Source organism: Mustelus asterias, chromosome 4 (genome assembly GCF_964213995.1).
Source record: "Mustelus asterias chromosome 4, sMusAst1.hap1.1, whole genome shotgun sequence".
Classification (NCBI taxonomy): domain Eukaryota; kingdom Metazoa; phylum Chordata; class Chondrichthyes; order Carcharhiniformes; family Triakidae; genus Mustelus; species Mustelus asterias.
The window spans coordinates 109,123,265-109,142,257 of record NC_135804.1 but is presented as its reverse complement, the minus strand read 5'-3'; the positions used below and the strand labels follow the sequence as shown (position 1 = coordinate 109,142,257).

At 39.0% G+C, this 18,993-nt stretch overlaps 1 protein-coding gene across 16 annotated transcripts in view; it reads left to right on the top strand.

Annotated features, from left to right (window-relative positions):
- Positions 1 to 18,329, top strand: part of LOC144492932 (ATP-binding cassette sub-family C member 5-like) — a 179,325-nt gene extending 160,996 nt beyond the window's left edge. For all 16 annotated transcript variants that reach the window (XM_078211591.1, XM_078211589.1, XM_078211586.1 and 13 more), the window contains 7 exons: positions 372 to 461; positions 2,321 to 2,510; positions 3,872 to 4,031; positions 4,209 to 4,287; positions 8,361 to 8,474; positions 10,924 to 11,088; positions 14,656 to 18,329. In XM_078211591.1, coding sequence (XP_078067717.1) covers positions 372 to 461; positions 2,321 to 2,510; positions 3,872 to 4,031; positions 4,209 to 4,287; positions 8,361 to 8,474; positions 10,924 to 11,088; positions 14,656 to 14,766 — 909 coding nt within the window. In that variant the 3' untranslated portion in view covers positions 14,767 to 18,329. The remainder of the gene's footprint in view (positions 1 to 371; positions 462 to 2,320; positions 2,511 to 3,871; positions 4,032 to 4,208; positions 4,288 to 8,360; positions 8,475 to 10,923; positions 11,089 to 14,655) is intronic.
- The last annotated feature ends 664 nt before the right edge of the window (positions 18,330 to 18,993 follow it).

Below are 18,993 nucleotides of genomic sequence, written 5' to 3'. Positions count from 1 at the left end.
TGATTTAACATCAGTTTTCCTCATGCTTATCAACTTAATGTCCTAATGCATGGGCCTTGACCTTTCACCTTCCTCAACCCAAAAAGAGATGTTGTCCTCAGGCACAGCTGAAGTTAAGAGCCCATCAGTTGAGAGGCTGAGGACACAGATGTCTGCCTTAAAAATGTCATGGCATAATGTGTTGTAGCAAGATACTTCTGTACTGACAAATGCTTTTGCATTTTTTTAGATCATAATTTTCATTTCAGCAAACTGCTTCCTATATCTCTGAATTATTTTTGTGCCTTTTAGCTAACAAAATATACATTTATGTCCTGAGTATTTTCTTCCATAAGAATATCCTTTCTTCCCCCCTTGTTTTTATCCATCAGCTGACAGGACTCTTTCAATTTACGGTCCGCTTAGCCTCAGAATCAGAAGCCAGATTCACATCTGTAGAAAGGATCAGGCATTACATAGTGGTAAGTTTTATAACTCTGATCACCTCTCAGATCACATTTACACTTTTCCCATAATTTACACATTAAACTTTACGTGTAAAGCTTACTTAAAATGTAAATACTTGTTTTGGATAAATACTTGTGTATGAAGTATTTAAATACTAACTTGTTCCACAATGTTAAATTTCAAAGTCAAGTTGCTATATTCTCACCAAGTACATGCTGCTTAGATCTGTTCCATGTCTGTACTATCAAACCTATGTGGATCTATGATGTGGGACAGTGTGCAGAAAACCTGGCTGGGAGAGTTTCATTAAATGCTATTAATCCTGTCATAATGAGGTAGTCATTCATTCTTTGTTACCAGGTTGGTCATGGACACTACAGGATAGTGCCATCATGCTTGCAGTTGTTGCAGCTGTTTGCCTCATGTTACTTCTTCATTTAGGTCTTCATACACACTATCTTGAACTATCTATCTGGGTTTTCTACATACTCTTGCTCAGCTGGGACCCACTTCATTATCTTTTGAAAACACAGAACCAACTAACCCAATGGAACATGTGGCTGAGATTTCTAAAAGTACTTTTGTTTGATGCAACAGATCAAAACTACTATTTCATTTCAGAATTTATTGATTAAATAAAACAAATAGTGGATGAAAATCTATGGGGAAGGCAGTCTTTTGGCATTAGTGCCAGGATATCCTACCACACCCAAATGCTAGCCCTGCCAAAATTTATGGGATTGAGGAATGTCATTTATTTGTGTGTCAATGATGGTACCTGTATCAATCACTGTAGTACATCTAGGGTGCTCATCTGCTCCCACAGGCCACAAATTGAGGTGAGACTTGTCAGTCTGGGTTATTAAGGAGTGGAGTGGAGGAGGTTGCCCCAGGAAAGCACTGTTAGACCTCTTTGTAATGGGACCAAAGAGAAAGCTTATTTCCTCCTCAGGGGTCGAAGCCACGTTCTATACTTGGACTGCCTGGTGGACACCACAAAAAAAATTTGAGATTCTGGCAAACCTAGACTCAGCAGACATACTGCTGCTCATGCTTGCCAAGTCCTAATGAGTTCAGGGCCATGGGACTAGTCGGTGACTCGTGGAGGCTGTACCACTTATGAGGTATGTTGAATTTCCCAAGTCAAGGCTAAAACTGAGAACGTCAGATCCTGTTCTAATATCTATGCCTCTCGGTCCTCTCCTGGCAGAATTATAGATATATGCAAGGGCCATTGATTTTTGGCCCTTGATCGAATGCTAATAGTAACTTTTAATCATTATTCATTTCAATATTGTTTGTCTCTTAAACTGTTTATCTGTTAATAGTATATTGTAGTTGTCAATTCATAACCACAGTTCCTATGTATTTTACCTCATGAATTAATCTTAGGGTTTTCTTCCACACAGAATAATCTACACAACCCACTCATAAGTCTGTAAGAAGTGATTCATTAATTGATTAACTCGATGTGGAATTATTTTCCACCGAGTGTGACACAATCTTGATAGAGAATTTATCTGATTGTGCGGTGCTTCCTTGTCTTAAGTAAAAATAGAAAATTCTAGAAATATTTGGCAGGTCAGCTAGCAACTTTGGAGAGCAAAGCAGAATTATGTTTCAGGTTGATGACCTTGTCTTGCTTTGTTTTCTGTATTGTACCCATAAGCTGCTGATCAGAGGCATCTTTGAACAGTAATATAGCACCTCCTAATTCATGATATCATGGGAAAGAAATTACACCTTAATAAAGATTGTTCTACTTAACACAGCCGTCCCACTATATTTTGTGAGCAAAGGTTTTTATCATTTTGCTGCCATGTTACTTTTACAATTTAATATTATTATCTTTTATATTCTATATCACATTCAGAATTTGGAATCAGAAGCACCATCACATATTCCAGAGACGGCACCTCCCCCCGATTGGCCTCAGGAAGGAAGGATTGAGTTTGATGAAGTGGAAATGTGTTACCGTGATAACTTACCACTTGTGCTTAAGAAAGTTACATTTACCATCAAACCTAGGGAAAAGATTGGAATTGTAGGGAGAACAGGATCAGGTATATATATTCTTTTCTAGTAGCTATGATTTATTTTGAAGAATATTGAAATTACTTAAAGAAGTTGCCAGGCATTTTCAAATGCTGTTATTTATATGAGATGATGTCAAGATTGTATCCATGATTAAGCTATCGAAGGTAAAATATTTTAATGTTACCAATTAAATACTCCATTTGCAACATGAAAGTGGAGTTCTGAAAAAATATTTACATAATGGATGTTAGCCAAGAGAGCCCATTCCAAATTATTCCAACCAAATTATTAATTTTCTGAGTAGGAAGTCACACGTAACTACTCGTTTTAGGTACTCGTATATATATTTCACATTCGTGTAGCTTTGCATGTAAAATTTATGTTACTGCTCCACTGATAATGCAATGTGATGGATCTTAGTCATGTTGCTTATATTGTCTCATGACAACCCATGACATCAATATACAGTTTACACTTGTCAATTCAAACCTTTCTGTTTAAAAACCTGAATTATTCAATTATTTGAATGAAGCAATGTGAATAAAATAAGAATGTATACATTTAGTGCACGAAGTTAAAGTTTGTCCTTCTCACCAAGGTTAGACTTATCTTTCTCAGCTGTAATCATTTGAATTAAGCAATTTTGAATTAAGAGGAGCTGCAAGCAACATCATTCTGATAGTTAATGCAGGACCAGGATATGGAATCTTTAATTACTGGGTTCAAATAAAGGACCATTTACTTCTCTCGATTTGCACAATTTGCAGTTAATAATTCTGATCACAGATTTCAAGTGTTAACTACAAAATTAAATTGCAGTTATATTAAGTTCCTGCTATCACAGTTGTACATAAGCATATTTAGTGTGAAGTTGATATACCACATTCCTCCAACATCATAATTGTTATTAAATATGCAGTTTTGCTCTTGCATTCCTGACACTGGTCAATAGGAATTGGTACAGAACAGAAATAATCCCGTCATGTGTATGACACGAGAGAACTTTATTGTTGTGATGCCAATTAAAAGGTTTTTTTTAACTTACTACTTGGTTTAAGAAGCACCTTTAATAACTGAAGCATTTGGGGAAACAGCTCTACTGCTTCACAACATGATTCCTAACCAGGTCATACTATTAAGAACCAGTGCTGTCCGTTGCTATTTCTACACAAAACACCATCCAATGGAAGAATCATTCTACCATGTGGGAAGAGAGAAGGAAATTGATGTTCTCAGACCTTCCACTACAGATATTGCTCCATCCCACTTTTAACTGGAGTGGATTGTGTGATAGTTGAATAATTTTATGAATGAAAAGCAACTTGAGGGAAGAAGGTAATTACAAACTAAGTATCAATTTAATTTGTGTACCATGTTGTATGCACAGGAAAATCATCCCTGGGAGTGACACTGTTCAGACTGGTAGAAATTTGCAGTGGTTCTATTACAATAGATGGTGTGAAGATTAGTGACATTGGATTAGATGACCTGCGAAAGAAGCTATCCATTATTCCTCAGGAACCTGTGCTCTTTGTTGGGACAGTCAGGTATGCATCTGTTTTAACTAAAGACACTACCAATCATGGCACAAATCACAAGTGTAAATCATTCCATATGTCAGAAAAATCTTCAATTGGCTGAAGCCTAGACCCTAAGGTAGCATCACATCTAGATTAGCCATGAATACACATTGTGGAGATTTTTATGTTTGTGTTTATTTTCAGGTCAAACCTTGATCCCTACAATCAGTACAGTGATGCTCAAATTTGGGATGCATTGGGAAGAGCTCACATGAAAGAAAGTGTAAGTACCAATAACTTAACCAGTAACATTTTGTTTGCATTGTATGTATCTGTTAGGTCTTACTTGTCTATGATATTTAAGAGGCCATAATATCTTCTAATGGCATAACTCATAACTATGTGTTATCGGAAAACTGCCTTGTCACATACAGACACAATGCAACACATACGACATACGACAACAAAACATTGGAACCAAGAAATACAATTCATTAAACAAGTGTTTGTACTGTATTTGTAGAGCAGCTTTAGTATAGAAAGATTTCCCAAAATACTTCAAAGAGGTGTTTCTTTAAAATACTCTATAGTATTAACAATGCAACAATCTGGAATGGGAACAAACTGGCCGCATAGAACTAAGATAAGATACACGCATGTGCAACTGTATGTCAACCTTAAATAACCTTGCAGTGTAACGAGCCAGCTATGCAGAGCAAACATAAGTTAGAGAGAGCAGTGCTCTGTAGCGAAACTGTCAGGATAACTTTAATGATGGTGAGAAGTTATTTATGGTAAGTCTCAGCATGTAGCACTTTGTGGCAAGCTATATTTATATCTCAAGCAAATTGGCAACTGGGACATTTGAAGGAATATTTTGTCTGGGTTTTGTAGTCAAGAAATTTGAATGACCCTGCTCTGTGATGTCACTGTTGTGATTTAATTCCTGTAGAAATATAAGTTTTAAAATTTAATGTACACATTCGATAAGCTGCACTTTGCCTGCTTTATTCATTTGAATAGCAGGTATTCCATTCCATTGATTAGTTAGGTTTCCCATTCAGTTCCACTGTTTGGCTGGGTTCCCTTACTGTAGCAGTATGCACTTTTCTGTAACATTCCCAACTCCAGAAGAGCACATCTTGCTGCAGCATAGAAATATAGAAGGTAGGAGGAGCTGGAGTAGGCTATTTGGCCCCTTAATCTGCTAGGCCATTCAACATGATCATGCCCGATATTCTATCTCAGCACCAGACTCTCGCTCTCTCCCCATACCCATTGGTGTTTTTAATGTTGAAAAATTTATTTACTTTTTAAATATATTCAGTGATTTGGCAACCATTGCCTTCTGTGGTAGGGAATTCACCACCATTCGAGCGAAGAAATCCCTCCTTAATTCAGTTCTAAATGCTCTACCAGTATCCTGAGGCTGTAACCCCTAGCTGCAGGCCCTCCCAGCCAGGGGAACCATCATCCCAGCATCCAGTCTGTCCAGCCTTGTCCGAATTTTATCTTTCAATTAGATCCCCTCACATTCTTCTAAACTCCAATGAATGCAGGCCTTGTCGACCCAATTTCTCCTCATACGATAATCCTGCCATCCAAATAATCAGTCTAGTGCACCTTTGCTGCACTCCCTCTATGGCAAGTATATCGTTTCTTAAGTTAAGTTTATTTATTATTGTCACAATTAGGCTTACATTAATACTGCAATGAAGTTACTGTGAAAATCCCCTAGTCGCCACATTACAGCACCTGTTTGGGTACACTGAGGGAGAATTTAGCATGGCCAATGCACCTAACTAGCACGTCTTTCAGACTGTGGGAGGAAACTGGAGCACCCGGAGGTAACACATGCAGACACAGGAAGAACGTGCAGACTCCGCATGGACAGTGACCCATTCCGGAAATCGAACCCGGGTCTCTGGCACTGTGAGGCAGCACTGCTAACCACTGTGCCACCATGCCACCCAGGTAAGTGGACAGAACTGTACACGATACTCCAGGTGTGGTCTTACCAAGGCCCTATACAGCTACTGTCCTTGTTCCTGTACTCAAATCATTTTGCAATGAAAGCTACATACCATTTGCCTTCCTAACTGTTTGTAGCACCTGCATGCCTGCTTTCAGTGACTGATGCATAAGAACACCCAGGTCCCTTTTCACATCAACATTCCCCAATCTATCACCATTTAAATAATAATCTGCCGTTCTGTTTTTCTTACCGAGGTGGATAACTTCACACTTATCCAGATTATACTGCATCTGCCATGTTTTTACCCACTCACCCAACTTATCTAAGTCACCTTGAAGCCTTCTTACATTCTCTTCACCATCCATACTCCCACCTAGTTTTGTGGTGAGGATTTTAGGGGAAGGGTTAGGAATGGAAAGGGAAGGAAGGGTGGAAGTGGGAGAGAGAAATAGTTGGGGATGAGAAAGGAAGGGGGTAGATTAAAAACCTCTTCCCCAGGTAACTGGGTTGTGGGGGTGGAGCAGTCTCTGGGAGGGTGCACATCTCCTGTAGACGGGAGCTAGTGCCAAGGAACAAAGCAAGAGCCCCTGATGAATTGTCAGATAATAGGCTTCATCTGAATGAACAAAGTACAAGCAGATCAGTGCAAAGTATTGTTTCCCTTAGAAAACTAACTTAACCCCTTAATAACACCAGAGCCAACACCAAAAAAAATCACAAATGCAAAATACATGTAACAAGTATCCAAGAACGGAGGAAAGGATGAACCAGGTAAGTATAGGCCAGTCGCTCTAACCTCAGTGGTGGGGAAACTATTTGAAGCAGTTCTGAGCAACAGAATTAACCTGCATTTGGAAGTTAATCAAAAACAGTCAGCATGGTTTCGTTAAGGGGAGGTTATGTCTGACCAACTTGATTGAATTTTTCAAAGAGGTGACCAGGTGTGTAGATGAGTACAATGCATTTCACGTTGTCTTCTTGGACTTCAGCGAGGCTTTTGACAAGACCCCACATGGGAGAGTGATAGGGAAGGTAAGAGCCCATGAGATCCAAGGAAATTGGATTGAGGCAATAAACGTAAGTGGTATTTTTTAAAAGGAGTTTAATATGGAGGAGAAAGATCACAGTCTAAAGTTTTGTATCAGATCTCCAGAACTGCTTGATCTTGGTCATATAGTCAGGTAGCACTCACTTAGTGATCAGACAAATGCAGTATATGGAACACAAATATTACTTTAAATGCAAAGAGAGCCATAGTAATGAAAAATGATTCCCCCTCCCTCATACACAATGTGTGCAGTTTACCCGCCTTAGTACTGGACTCAGAAACCATGAAACAAAGTGGTAAATCCTTGTTCTTGTTGCAAAGCCTCACTGAACAAACTTTCCCTGTTAATCACTCATTGCTTTGATGGTGGTGTTAGGATGGAAAGTGAAACAGTTCCATTCAACTGTTATTCTTTCTGACATTGAACAGTCTTGTAAGTTATTTTTCTAAAATTAAAATCAAAACGCTTCCAATTAAAGTTGACCCGGAACTTCCTGAATTTGAAACACTGAAAAGTGGGGAGTGAGATTTATTTTCTTTGCCCTGCTCACCCACCCCTGCCCCTGTGAAATTTCTTCAAAATCAGGATGCTTGCAAAAACATTCCCAGTGTGTATGTAACTTTTGGACCAGAGTTTAAAAGTGACAGTGAAACGAGTGTGCAAAAAATATAAGGCGGGGGGGCACAATCTTACCATCTTGACCTGCCGGTCGATGGGCAGGGCGAGCAGGCAAGATCACGAGAGAGAGGTGAAAAATCAGGTTTGGGCCTGATTTCTCACTTATCACAATCTTACCTGAAAAGGGTGTGAGGTTGATCTCAATATGTAAATCTATTTAAATGTTGATTTAAATATTATTGGTGAGCCCAGAATGGAATCGTCTGGGCTCATTTGCCTTAGCGGTGAAGGTCCTCTCCGGCAAGGATCACATATGGTCGCCATCAACAGGGATCTGTCGTGGTGACCTCGCCGGTAGAACCGGAGGCTATTGAGGCCCCTTCAGGAGGTCGGGGGAGGGCAGGGGAGGGGGTGGGGTGCATTTAACTTGTGTACCTCTGACCTGGAAATGTTTAATACATCAATCAGTGTCTAAGGGAAACTAGGGAGGGGCAATAAATGCTGGCCTAGTCAGTGACACCCACATCCTGTAAGTGAATTTTTAAAAATGGAAGCATGGTCCATTCTTCAGAATTATCATCTCTAAATTGATGAACACAGGACATTATTTGAATATTTGTGGTGAGAGGGAAAGTTGGTTTACATTTTTTGAAAGAAAGTCTGGAATTATTGAATTTACTTTACTAATCATGTTTTGAATGCGTGGATTTACAGATAGCGCAACTGAATGAGAAACTTGACTTTGAAGTCATGGAAAATGGAGAGAACTTTTCTGTGGGAGAGAGGCAATTATTGTGTGTAGCTCGGGCCCTGCTTCAACACAGCAAGGTAATAATTTCAAAGGTAACCTTTAACAGCTGTCACAGCTCAAAGAAAGTATTGACCGGAGTGAAGACTGGCTAGTCATTTTGAAGTGTTCACAAGGTATAGGCTTAAAATCCAGAGGTTTTGTTGAGGTATTTCAGGTGCTTAAGTACAAAGTGATTCTGTATCAGGAATTTAATTCAGTATTTTTCTTAATTCTTGTTACTTATGTTTTTGGAGAAGTGCAGTCTTGAAAATAACAGAATTGAAGGGTTCAAATAATGTGGATGTGTTAAATGTAAGATTAGGAGTAATGATAGTAGAATTGTGAAATAAATTATAGGAATTCCATTGGAAGAGTAGACAGTATGTTTTCTGCCTTGAGTTGGTTGGAATGTGGGGTCCATGTGAAATCCAACGGATAGCCTTTCTGCCGTCCACCCACTTAAATTCTACAGGGGTTGGAGGAGACATTGGACAGCCTGCTCACCCTTGGATCTATTGAAGCTTTTAAGTGGCCAATTCATATATATTTATTTGATATACTCCCTGGGGGCAATTCTCCCAAAAACATTTGAAGTGCCGAATTTGCGAGAAAACTGGAGTAACTCCCACTGATTTTTTTTCAGAATGAACCTCCCACACTCTTGGCACTGCAGAGTGCTCTGGCGAGATTCACTCTGAAAACCAGTGGGCAAGGCCTATTCCCACTGGAAAGGATGGCAGCATAATGCTGAGCGGGCCACTGTGCATATAGATCGGTGCATGCGCAGTGGCCCGCTGACGGATCAGCGCATGAGCAGTGGCCTGCACTGCCGGCTCGTTGATTGCTGGCTAGCCCCGTGACCCCGCATCGCTGTCTCTTGGACCCTCCTTACCCCTCGATCACTGGTTTCCCGGACCCCTCCAGGGTCCGGGGACCCCGATGTCCCCCCTCAATCCCCAGCAGTCCTGGAAGCCCTGACCTCTCTGGCAGCCCGGATCACCATCCTCCCTCCCTCTACCTGCGATCCATTGATAGAGTGGCAGTGGGATCCCCCACTCCCACTGATCCCCCCCCCCCCCCCCCCCCGGTAAGCCCTGATGCCCAGTGGACAGTGCTAAGGTGTCCCTTGGGCATTGCCAGTTTGCCTCTTGGGCAGTGCTGGGGGCCACACTGGCACTGTCCAGGGGCTCCCCCCAAACCCCGACCCCTTAGGGGAGCCTCCATGACCTCTGTTCCCTCCAGCGGGGTCGGGCCTCCTATTCCCCGTTAGTGGGGAGCAGGAGTAAACCCCACTGGAGTGAACCACTCCTGGTGTGAGGGGAAGACTTTAGTAGGCCCCGAGACTTCAGTCCCGTGCCCACTGAAATGTAAATGCTGCTTTAAATACTTAAATAAGCTCGGCATCGATTTCCAGCACAGAGCGGACAATGTTCTGGAGCCAGAGACGCGCGTAGGCCCGGGTGCCCAGCGGGGAGCCCGCTAAATGGCCTCCGTTGATGTCTCCTGGACTGTTGCGCTGCTAGAGCAGTGCAGCAGGCTGGGAGAACCACCCCACTTGTATTTACATATGTACCTTTCAACACTGCCAAATTCCTGTGCTTAATAGTACATAAATCTCTAAGTGTCCAAGACCAATGCAATAAAGCTACTGCAAAGCCAGTGGAGTGTTGAAGAGTATTGTTAGATCAGATCAATCAAAAACAAAATATTATACTCTCTTTTTATAAGACCCTGGCTAGGATTCATTTAGAAAAACATGTACCTGTACTAATTTGGTCCCCTCAGATGGTAGATAATGTAGAAGCCTTGAAAAGGTTCAGTGAGAGGCACTAGTTTGAAACTTAGTTTAAAGACTTCTAATTTGTATGATTGGCTTGAAGACCTTGGGCTTCTTGCTCCAGAAAAGTGATGATTTTGAGAAGATATAATTAACGTCCTTAAAATAATGAACGGATTAGTTTTGGTTCATCTAAACTGGCCAGTTATAACAGATGGATTAGGAGACATTTATAGGTTACATATGCACAGAACTGTTTTAGATGTCAGGGAGTACTTCTTTTCAGAGTCTTCAACCTATGAAACACGTTGCTGGCTCATGCAGTTAGCAAAGATATTTGTTACAAAGTGAGCAAGATGATGAATTTCTGAGTGCAGCTCGCACAACCATATGTAGGAGGTAGGTGGTTATGGGGAATGTGCCTTCCAGTCACCATGATCTACTACATGTTATTTGTTTCTGCTTGAGGGAAGGGTTCCAGGAGGGTGTCAGTGAAGAATTTGAGCCTTGAAAGGTTCCCAAGAATATTATTCTTTATTGGGCGCCCCAGGAAATTGTTTGACTGATAGCGGGTGGAGAGATTCAAATTGGGGGCACAGTGAATGTAAGCTGCAAGTCCTTTGTTTTCATATGATCACATGTTTTGCATTCCACCAAATGGTACCTTCCAGTTCAGTGCTGTAACTTTGAACCATTTTCTTTCAATGTAGATTTTATTGCTGGATGAAGCCACAGCTGCCATTGATACCGATACCGACATGTTAATTCACAAAACCATTCAGGAGGCTTTTTCTGATTGTACAATGTTGATTGTAGCTCATCGGCTTCACACAGTGCTGAACTGTGACAGGATCATGGTACTGGACCAAGGCGAGGTAAGGTATTTTTGCTGGTCAGGGTTAACATTTGCCACTGGATCAATTGTTCGAGACTGAAAGATTATTAATTTTGAAATTCTATTTCCTACTACTATTGACCCCAGTTTTCTTGTGACAGGTAAAACACATCTAATGTTCCTGCTGTGAATACAATTAATCCTTTTTGAAAGTGCACAGATGGACATTGGTTATGTAGATGAAATGAAGTGATTATGATGACCCATGACAAATGAAAGGCATTGATTTAGTTTACTGTTCGCTCCTTTGCTTCAGTTGTAATACAAAAACTTAAAATAAGCTTCACAGACAGACACCATGTCACAACTTAACTCAATACTAGTGTTTCAAAGATGAGTCAGTAATCTTCAGGTAGTTTGTTCTGGCGAGAAACCAAGGTAAAATTCAACTGAATTATGCTGTGATATTTGTCCACAGCTATTTAAATTCAACAAAGCCCATCTAACTGTTTCTGGACTATTTATTCACTTGCCATTGTTCAGATAAACAGGCTTAATTTGGAAGTTCAAAAACAATCAATCTCGGACTTTAAAAATATATTAGTTCAGCTCGATAACCCCTGTAGTTCAAAATAAAAGAAAAAAGGTTTCAATACGTAAGAAGATAGCTTGCGATTAATTTAGCGCAGAATTGCCAACTGTTATTTTCTATTAAATACAGGCAGTTCGTAATGTTTAACAATTACTGGGAAAATATAAGAGCCCTAATTTTGCTCTCAGTGGTTAAGGTTTGACAATCATCATTTACCTCACGGACATTTGGCTAGAGTTTTTGCAAGCTCTGTCAGTGGAGATTTCCCCAAAGCAGTGTCTGTTTCAGCATGATGTCCTTTATAGAGGATCCATGTGAATGGGACAAAGATAACAATCCTTTTCAACCAAGACAATTTAAAAATTCTCACTTAGGTATGCAGGATATATACAAAGATGTGAATTGTGTCAGGAAATCACAATAAAGACAGTGGATTTAAATAAAATTGGGAAAGATAAAAGGCAGACAAATACATTTAAAAAGGTTAATCCAAAGAATCTCCAATATAATTTTATTTTGAGAACATGAGATTTTGTATTTATGAATTTAAAATTTCAGGGCCAGATTGGTTGTTCAGAAGTAATTGTCATTCCTAATTTACCCTCTGAAAGGAACAGCTCTAAAGTTTTTCAGGCAATATTAGTGTAGAACTAATGGACAAAAATAGGTGGGAAGGTGAGGATGACACGAAGGGGGGAGTTTTCCTGTTCCGCCTGCCACGGGAATTGTAGTGGGCAGGGGCGGACCAGGCAAAGGCCCGTTGACCTCAGTCGGGATTTTCCAGTTTTAGAGTGAGCGAGGTTGGAAAATCCCACCCAGAGAGTCTACAGAGGGATACAGACAAGTTAAATGATTGGGCAAAAACTTAGCATTGGAATATAATGCAGGAAAATGTGAAGTTATGCACTTCATGTAGGAAGAATAGAGGAGCTGAATATTATTTAAATGGAGAATCACTGCAGAAAGCTGCAGCACAGAGGGATTTGGGGGTCCACGTGCATAAATCACAAAAAGCTGCATGCAAGTTCAGCAAGTAATAGGGAAGGCAAATGGAATGTTGGCCTTCATTTCAAAGGGAATGAAGTATAAAAATAGAGAAGTATTGCTAAAATTACACAATGCATTAGTTGGACAACACCTAGAACATTGTGAACAGTTTAAGCCCCTGATTTAAGGAAAGATATACTGGCATTGGAGGCAGTCCAGAGAAGGTTCATTAGGTTGATTCCAGTAATGGTGGGGTTTTCTTATTAGGAGCAGTTGAGTAGGTTGGGCCTATTGGAGTTGGGAAGAATGACAGACAATTTTATTGAAACATATCTAATTCTCAGATGGCTTGACAAGGTAGGAGCTGAGAAGTTGTTTCCCCTTGTGAGACAGTCTAGGTCCAGAGGGCATAATCTCAGAATAAGGAGTTGCCGATTTAACAGAGGTGAGGAGATACTTCTTCTTTCAGAGGGTAGTGAATCAGTGGAATTCTTTACCAGAGAGGGCTTGGGAGGATGGATCATTAGGTTTATTCAAGGCTATGATAGTCATGATCTCATTGAATGGCAGAGCAGACTTGATGGGCCGAATTGTCTACATTTGCTCTTCCATTTTATAGTCTTAAGTTTAGTAAGGTCATGTCATTGCTGTCATTTCAATGCTCAGTCTACTGATGCGGACTGCAACAGCATGTTATTTATAGTATGTTATATTATTTATCAGAGTACAAGTTTGACTGCCCTTGTGTTCTGCTCTCCAATGACAAATTCAAAATTCCATGCATTCTCAGTAGTGTCTTCATCGAAGATGGCCATTTCTTGCGTGCATAAAGTCAGTTGATGTGTGACTGTGAAATCTGATTGCAGACCTGCACGGCTATCCACAGTGCTGACAAGGATGAATTGTCTGAATTGTCTGATTTTTTTTTTTGGTACTGCCCAAAGTCATTCTAGTTTGCCTTTTCTTCTTTGCTGCCTGTACTGTTTGGTTTTCGATGGAAGCAATGCCACTACTTGAGCTTTCTTCCCATAACGTTCTTTCTTATGCATTTTCTCCCAGTCTGTGATAGATATGCCACATTTCCTGAGATTCACTTCCAAAGAATCCTTGATCCTTAATCTAGGCCCACCTGTCCAAGTTGTGAATACCTTAGGGATTTTATCATCAGTCTTACATGGTACATGTCCACTCCATCTGAGCTGGGCTCTGCTGATGAATGCTTCAGTTCCAGACTTGGAAGTACCTCAGCATTAGACACTTTATCCTCACTTTTGATCCCCATGATTTTTCAATGCATTTCATGTAGAACCTGTCCAACTTCTTAATATGGCTCCAGTTCGTAGTGTCGCAGGAATATAGGAGCATCATCATTCAGCAGGTAGTGACTTTGGACTCTCCATTCTCTGAAAGCGCAGGATATCTCTGACAACAGCTTCTAGATTTTCACATTTACCTGCATATATGCAAATGCCAGAAGTTGCTATCAAATTTAATAATGGGGAGGGTACTGGTAGCCTTATTGATGTTGTTATGGAAAAATCAGGGCCATTATGTTTCTGGTATTTCAGGCTGTCTTTATTTACTGGGCAAATAATGTGTTTGGCAACCCATTTTTGTGAGAACTCGATGCTTTCTTTGGAGCGGAACCAGTCTAATCCCGGATTTACCTGCATGAGTATTTTGATATACGAAAACTAAAAATATCCAAAGTAAAAAGAATAAAAGACCTAAAAATTAATAAGTCCCCTCACATTCAAATGACCATCCAATATTTGTTCCAAGGCTCACATATGAAGAAAAGACACTTGGGTGAGACGGTGGAAGATTGTCACCATTTGTCTAGATGTACCTTAACATGAAGCATTAAGAAACATCTGTAATTAAAAGCATTTTTCTAGTTCTTACAGTGGGGTGGCAGAAGGATTAGAACTGCCCTTTTCAGTTGCAAATATAAGGAGCAGTGATTTCTGATAGCAAATGAAACCAAATAACAAAGCTTTTTAATGTTAAAATTACTTTCTTTATTAGATTGCTGAATTTGACAGTCCCAGTGTCCTGATCTCCAATGACAATTCAAGATTCCGTGCAATGCTTAGCGCAGTGGAAAACAGGATAACAGCATCACCATCCAGTGGTTAAACACCTGGTACAGCAACCCAAGTTGAAACTCTCCACATTATCACTGGCCTGACCGTGTAATGCAGTCTCCATCCTCTATGTTAAGGAACTGAGAAAAAAAATGAGGATGCTTTGTAGATGGATAAAGTGATTCCAAGTGAAATATCACTCATGAATACTTTATTTATTATATCTTAAAGGCACCATATACCATCAAGTAATTTGATAGTGGTTATGTCTTTAAAGGGGGAATATCCAATGAAATATACAGGGAGTAATTAGCTTAAGAGTGCTTTAAGTGTAACACTGCTCAGAACACTGGATTATTTTTAAATTAAGTTATTTGCAATTTTAAAGAGTAGGGCTTCCTTTTAAAAGGTTTCTAAATTAACTGCTCTTTGCCAAAAGCTAATCTTTGAATGTTAACGAGAAGGAATCAATCGTAATTAAACATTTATGAAACAAAGTGTCAGAAGTGAGAGATTCAATGAAAGACCAGAGATCAAGGACATCTTCCAACCCAGCAATTCATTTTGCTGAAATCAGTTTTAAAAATCCACAACAAATTAATTTTCTTTCCCTTTGCAAGACTTTACCACTTATAACAGTGGTTTACCAGAACTAGGGGCGTTTTTGGTGAGACAATTTTGTGTCATCACCACAATGTCTTCTACAATATAGCAGTACCGCTCACTTTGAACCCATTAACTGTCTTCATAAAGGGAGTGTTAATTTTTTTAAAATCCATTCTTCATTATTAGATGTGGATTCACTCTATAGAAGAATTCCTCTTTTAGATTCTATAATTTTCTTATTTGGAGCAGACACAAATATTTCAATTTTCACACCATCCTATCAAAGCAAAAGCTCTGTGCTGCTCAACAGGAAATTATGAGATTTTCTGGTTTGTGGTCCTTCTCAAGCTGTTGTAGAATTTGGGGCTGAATGAAATTAGATCCAGATTGGTGTACCAATAACTACCAATCAGGTAGCTGCTTCACAGTCCTATGCTACTGCACACAATTCTAACTATAGTTACAAACCTTTAAGGGGAATAAACTTCTGGAAATATTCTTTTTTTAAAGATTTCAGTATGTAATTCAAAGCAACCGCAGATTTTTGCCATAAGAAAGCTTTACAATAGAACTGGTAAGAAAATTAAAGCTAACTGGGTTACTTGATTCTGGATTCTTTTGTTTTATCAATGTTGGTTTGAGAAGCTTCAATATTTACAAGCTATAGAGGATAAGGTCTTGACAATTCATTAGTATCAGTATGATTCATTAGACAGACTACGTCAATACGTACTACTACAAGACCAGATTTTCTGAACACTCTTTGTCAATATTCAGAAAATATAATCCTGGGCTCTACCATTGATCAGATAACAATATCAAGAGTTCCTTGAAGTCTCTGCCATGCTATGACAATCATAAACAGGGCTCCCATGACTGTAGCAAATTCTAACTGGACAAGTCTGTCAATAGTTTTTGAGGAGCCGAGGGTGGGTAACTGACTCTTTAATGAATATGCTTATTTATCACCTTTTTCTGTGAAAAGGGTTAAATGTCTCAAGATGTTGTATTTGTAAATAAATTAACATTCAAGAGTATTATTCAATAACCTCAAAACATCATATCCTGTAAAGCTGTTAACACGAGCACTGAAATTTCAAAAGTACTAATCTCATTAGCATTAAATACTAGAATTTACTTTGTTGTTATGCATTTGGAAACATTTAAAAATGTTTAATCTTTATTATGCTGAGATTAGAAGAAACTGAACCAACAAATTAAATATTTAAGATTCTTTCTCACTGGAATTTCTAGGGAAATTCGCAAGACAGCCTTTAATGGTGGAAAGGTCATTATTTGCAATGAACTGATCAAGGACAAATGAATTATATAAACTGTTCTAACCTGCAGCAGTCTTTTCAGTGTAAATAATCGGACCTTTTCTTGTGTATAGTAAGTATATGCAAGGAGTTTATTTACTTATGTTGTTCAATGTTGATGCAACCGGAAGAATGCATTAATGAATACAACAGAGTCAAATAATCAGTAGTATGAAAAATGCAACCTGGCAAAATATCTGTTCATTTGTAAGTATGCCCTTTTTTCTCTACCTTAAAACCACTTCTACCATCCAAACCAAGTCTAATATGATTATTATTTGAACATTTGGAGATAAGTATAATAACCCGTATAAAATGATCAGTTTGTCTCTTTCAGAGATTCCACTAGTTGGCAGTACTTGTATAGCTTGCAACTCTTGTAATACTACACACAAACAGTCATTGTAACTTAAAACAGGTACAAAGTCAGTACAGATTAAATGTGTTTCTTCAACACTGCCACAACTTAATCAATTGTTTTCTTGCAGAACAAAGATAGAGTGATTGAGTCTGTGTACGTAACTCAGCATGTTACTAATTTTATTTTCACCACTTGTATGATTGAAGGCATGAACTTTGAATTTCTGTAGCATTCTCTCAATCTGCAGTGGCCACTTTGGCAGAAATCCTGGGAAAATTATGTAAATGCCTAAAAATAGTTAAGTCATCCTTTTCCAGATTGTCCCCTGATATTCTGCCAAAATATGGTGGGAAATTCCAGCTCCTGCATATTGGTTCTTACAACTTTGCTCATCTCTCTATATTTTACCTCCACACGTGTCAACATTGCTCTTTTTTTCCTTTTGCACTCCAAAGACACTCCCAATACACACCTTCCCTATCCCTATATTCTGTGTTAACATTAAAAGTTATCACAAAGTCTTTCAATATTCTATTCCAGGACCTCAAACTGTGTCTTTCCTTACACTGGCTTAGATTCTCCCTTCTTCCAACAATTTGTGACATTTTAAATCAAAGCTTGGGCTTTCTAAAAGCTTCTACTCAATTTAACTAATCTCCTCAACTTTTTCCACTCTTGCTGATGTCTTGTAATATGAACCTTGAGTTTTCATCCAAGGTTTTCAATAAGAAAACACTTGAATGGGATGTTGTCTCTTTAAAATATCAGAAATAGTACTCCTATACTATTTGATCAGGTAGATTTAATTTTTGACAGTGTAATTGTGGCATTACTTGCTAAGAGATATTCACTGTACAAGAAGCACATTTTAACCATAGCTGAAGAAGCTAATGTTACTGCAATGACTATCTTCATGCACAGTATTGTGAGCGTTTACATGTTGTGTTACTACCTTGGTATATATTGCTGAAATGCATAATAATATTTTAATGGATATTATTGCTACAAATGCCTTGCATTCAAAATTATCTGAGATCTATAAGTATACTAGTTTGCTGTAGAGGTAAGAAGGAGGAGGTATGAATATACCAAAACACACAAAAGGTTTTGTCCCTTTATTTGCTAGGGACTTGAAAATAATTCAGATTGACTTATCATTTACAACTCCCTCTTTTTTGCAACTTTGCAAACAAGGGCTAGATAGAGGAAGAAGTTTTTACCTGCCCACAGTTCTGTTCGTAATTTGGTCTCTGTATGATAATGCAATCAAAAGATTTCCTTGGATGTAAAATGGAACTTATAAAACAATAAAATTATTTTTATATTTTAGTGGCTTTTAATTTTTTCTGTGTTACAATAAAATGATGACATGTTTAAATTATGTAATTTACTACAAACTGATCAGGTGATTATTTGTCACACATTTCAGTGACTTTGCTCTTTGCTGCACAGGTTTGTATTAACTCTTGCTAAATTGTTAGTAAGGAGTAAAATCTCAGCATAAAATTCATACGTGGTTATAGTTATTCAGTCAAAATGTCATTCCCATCCCTTCCACCAAGGAGTAATGTTACTTGCTCTTGTAGCAAAGTGTGTCATGTCTATATTTAAATAAAGCGTCCCAAGACAATTAATATTATGTCAAAGGAAGAGACATTAGAAAAGGTGAAAGCTTATCAAAGTTAAAGTTTCTACTGAAAAGAAAGACGGTGGCTTTCATCTTACTAATGAATATCTGAAGCAATAATAAGACCTGCTTTTGGTTTCCCAGGTGGGTAGGGCAGTACAGTGACACAGTGGATAGCACTGCTGCCTCACAGCACCAAAGATTCGAGTTCGATTCCAGCCTAGAGTGACTGTGTGAAGTTTGCGAATTTTCCCCATGTCTGCATGGGTTTTCTCCGGGTGCTCCGGTTTCCTCCCACAGTCCAAAAATTTGCAAGTTAGGTAGACTGGCTATGCTAAATTGCCCTTTCATGTCCCGAGATGTGTA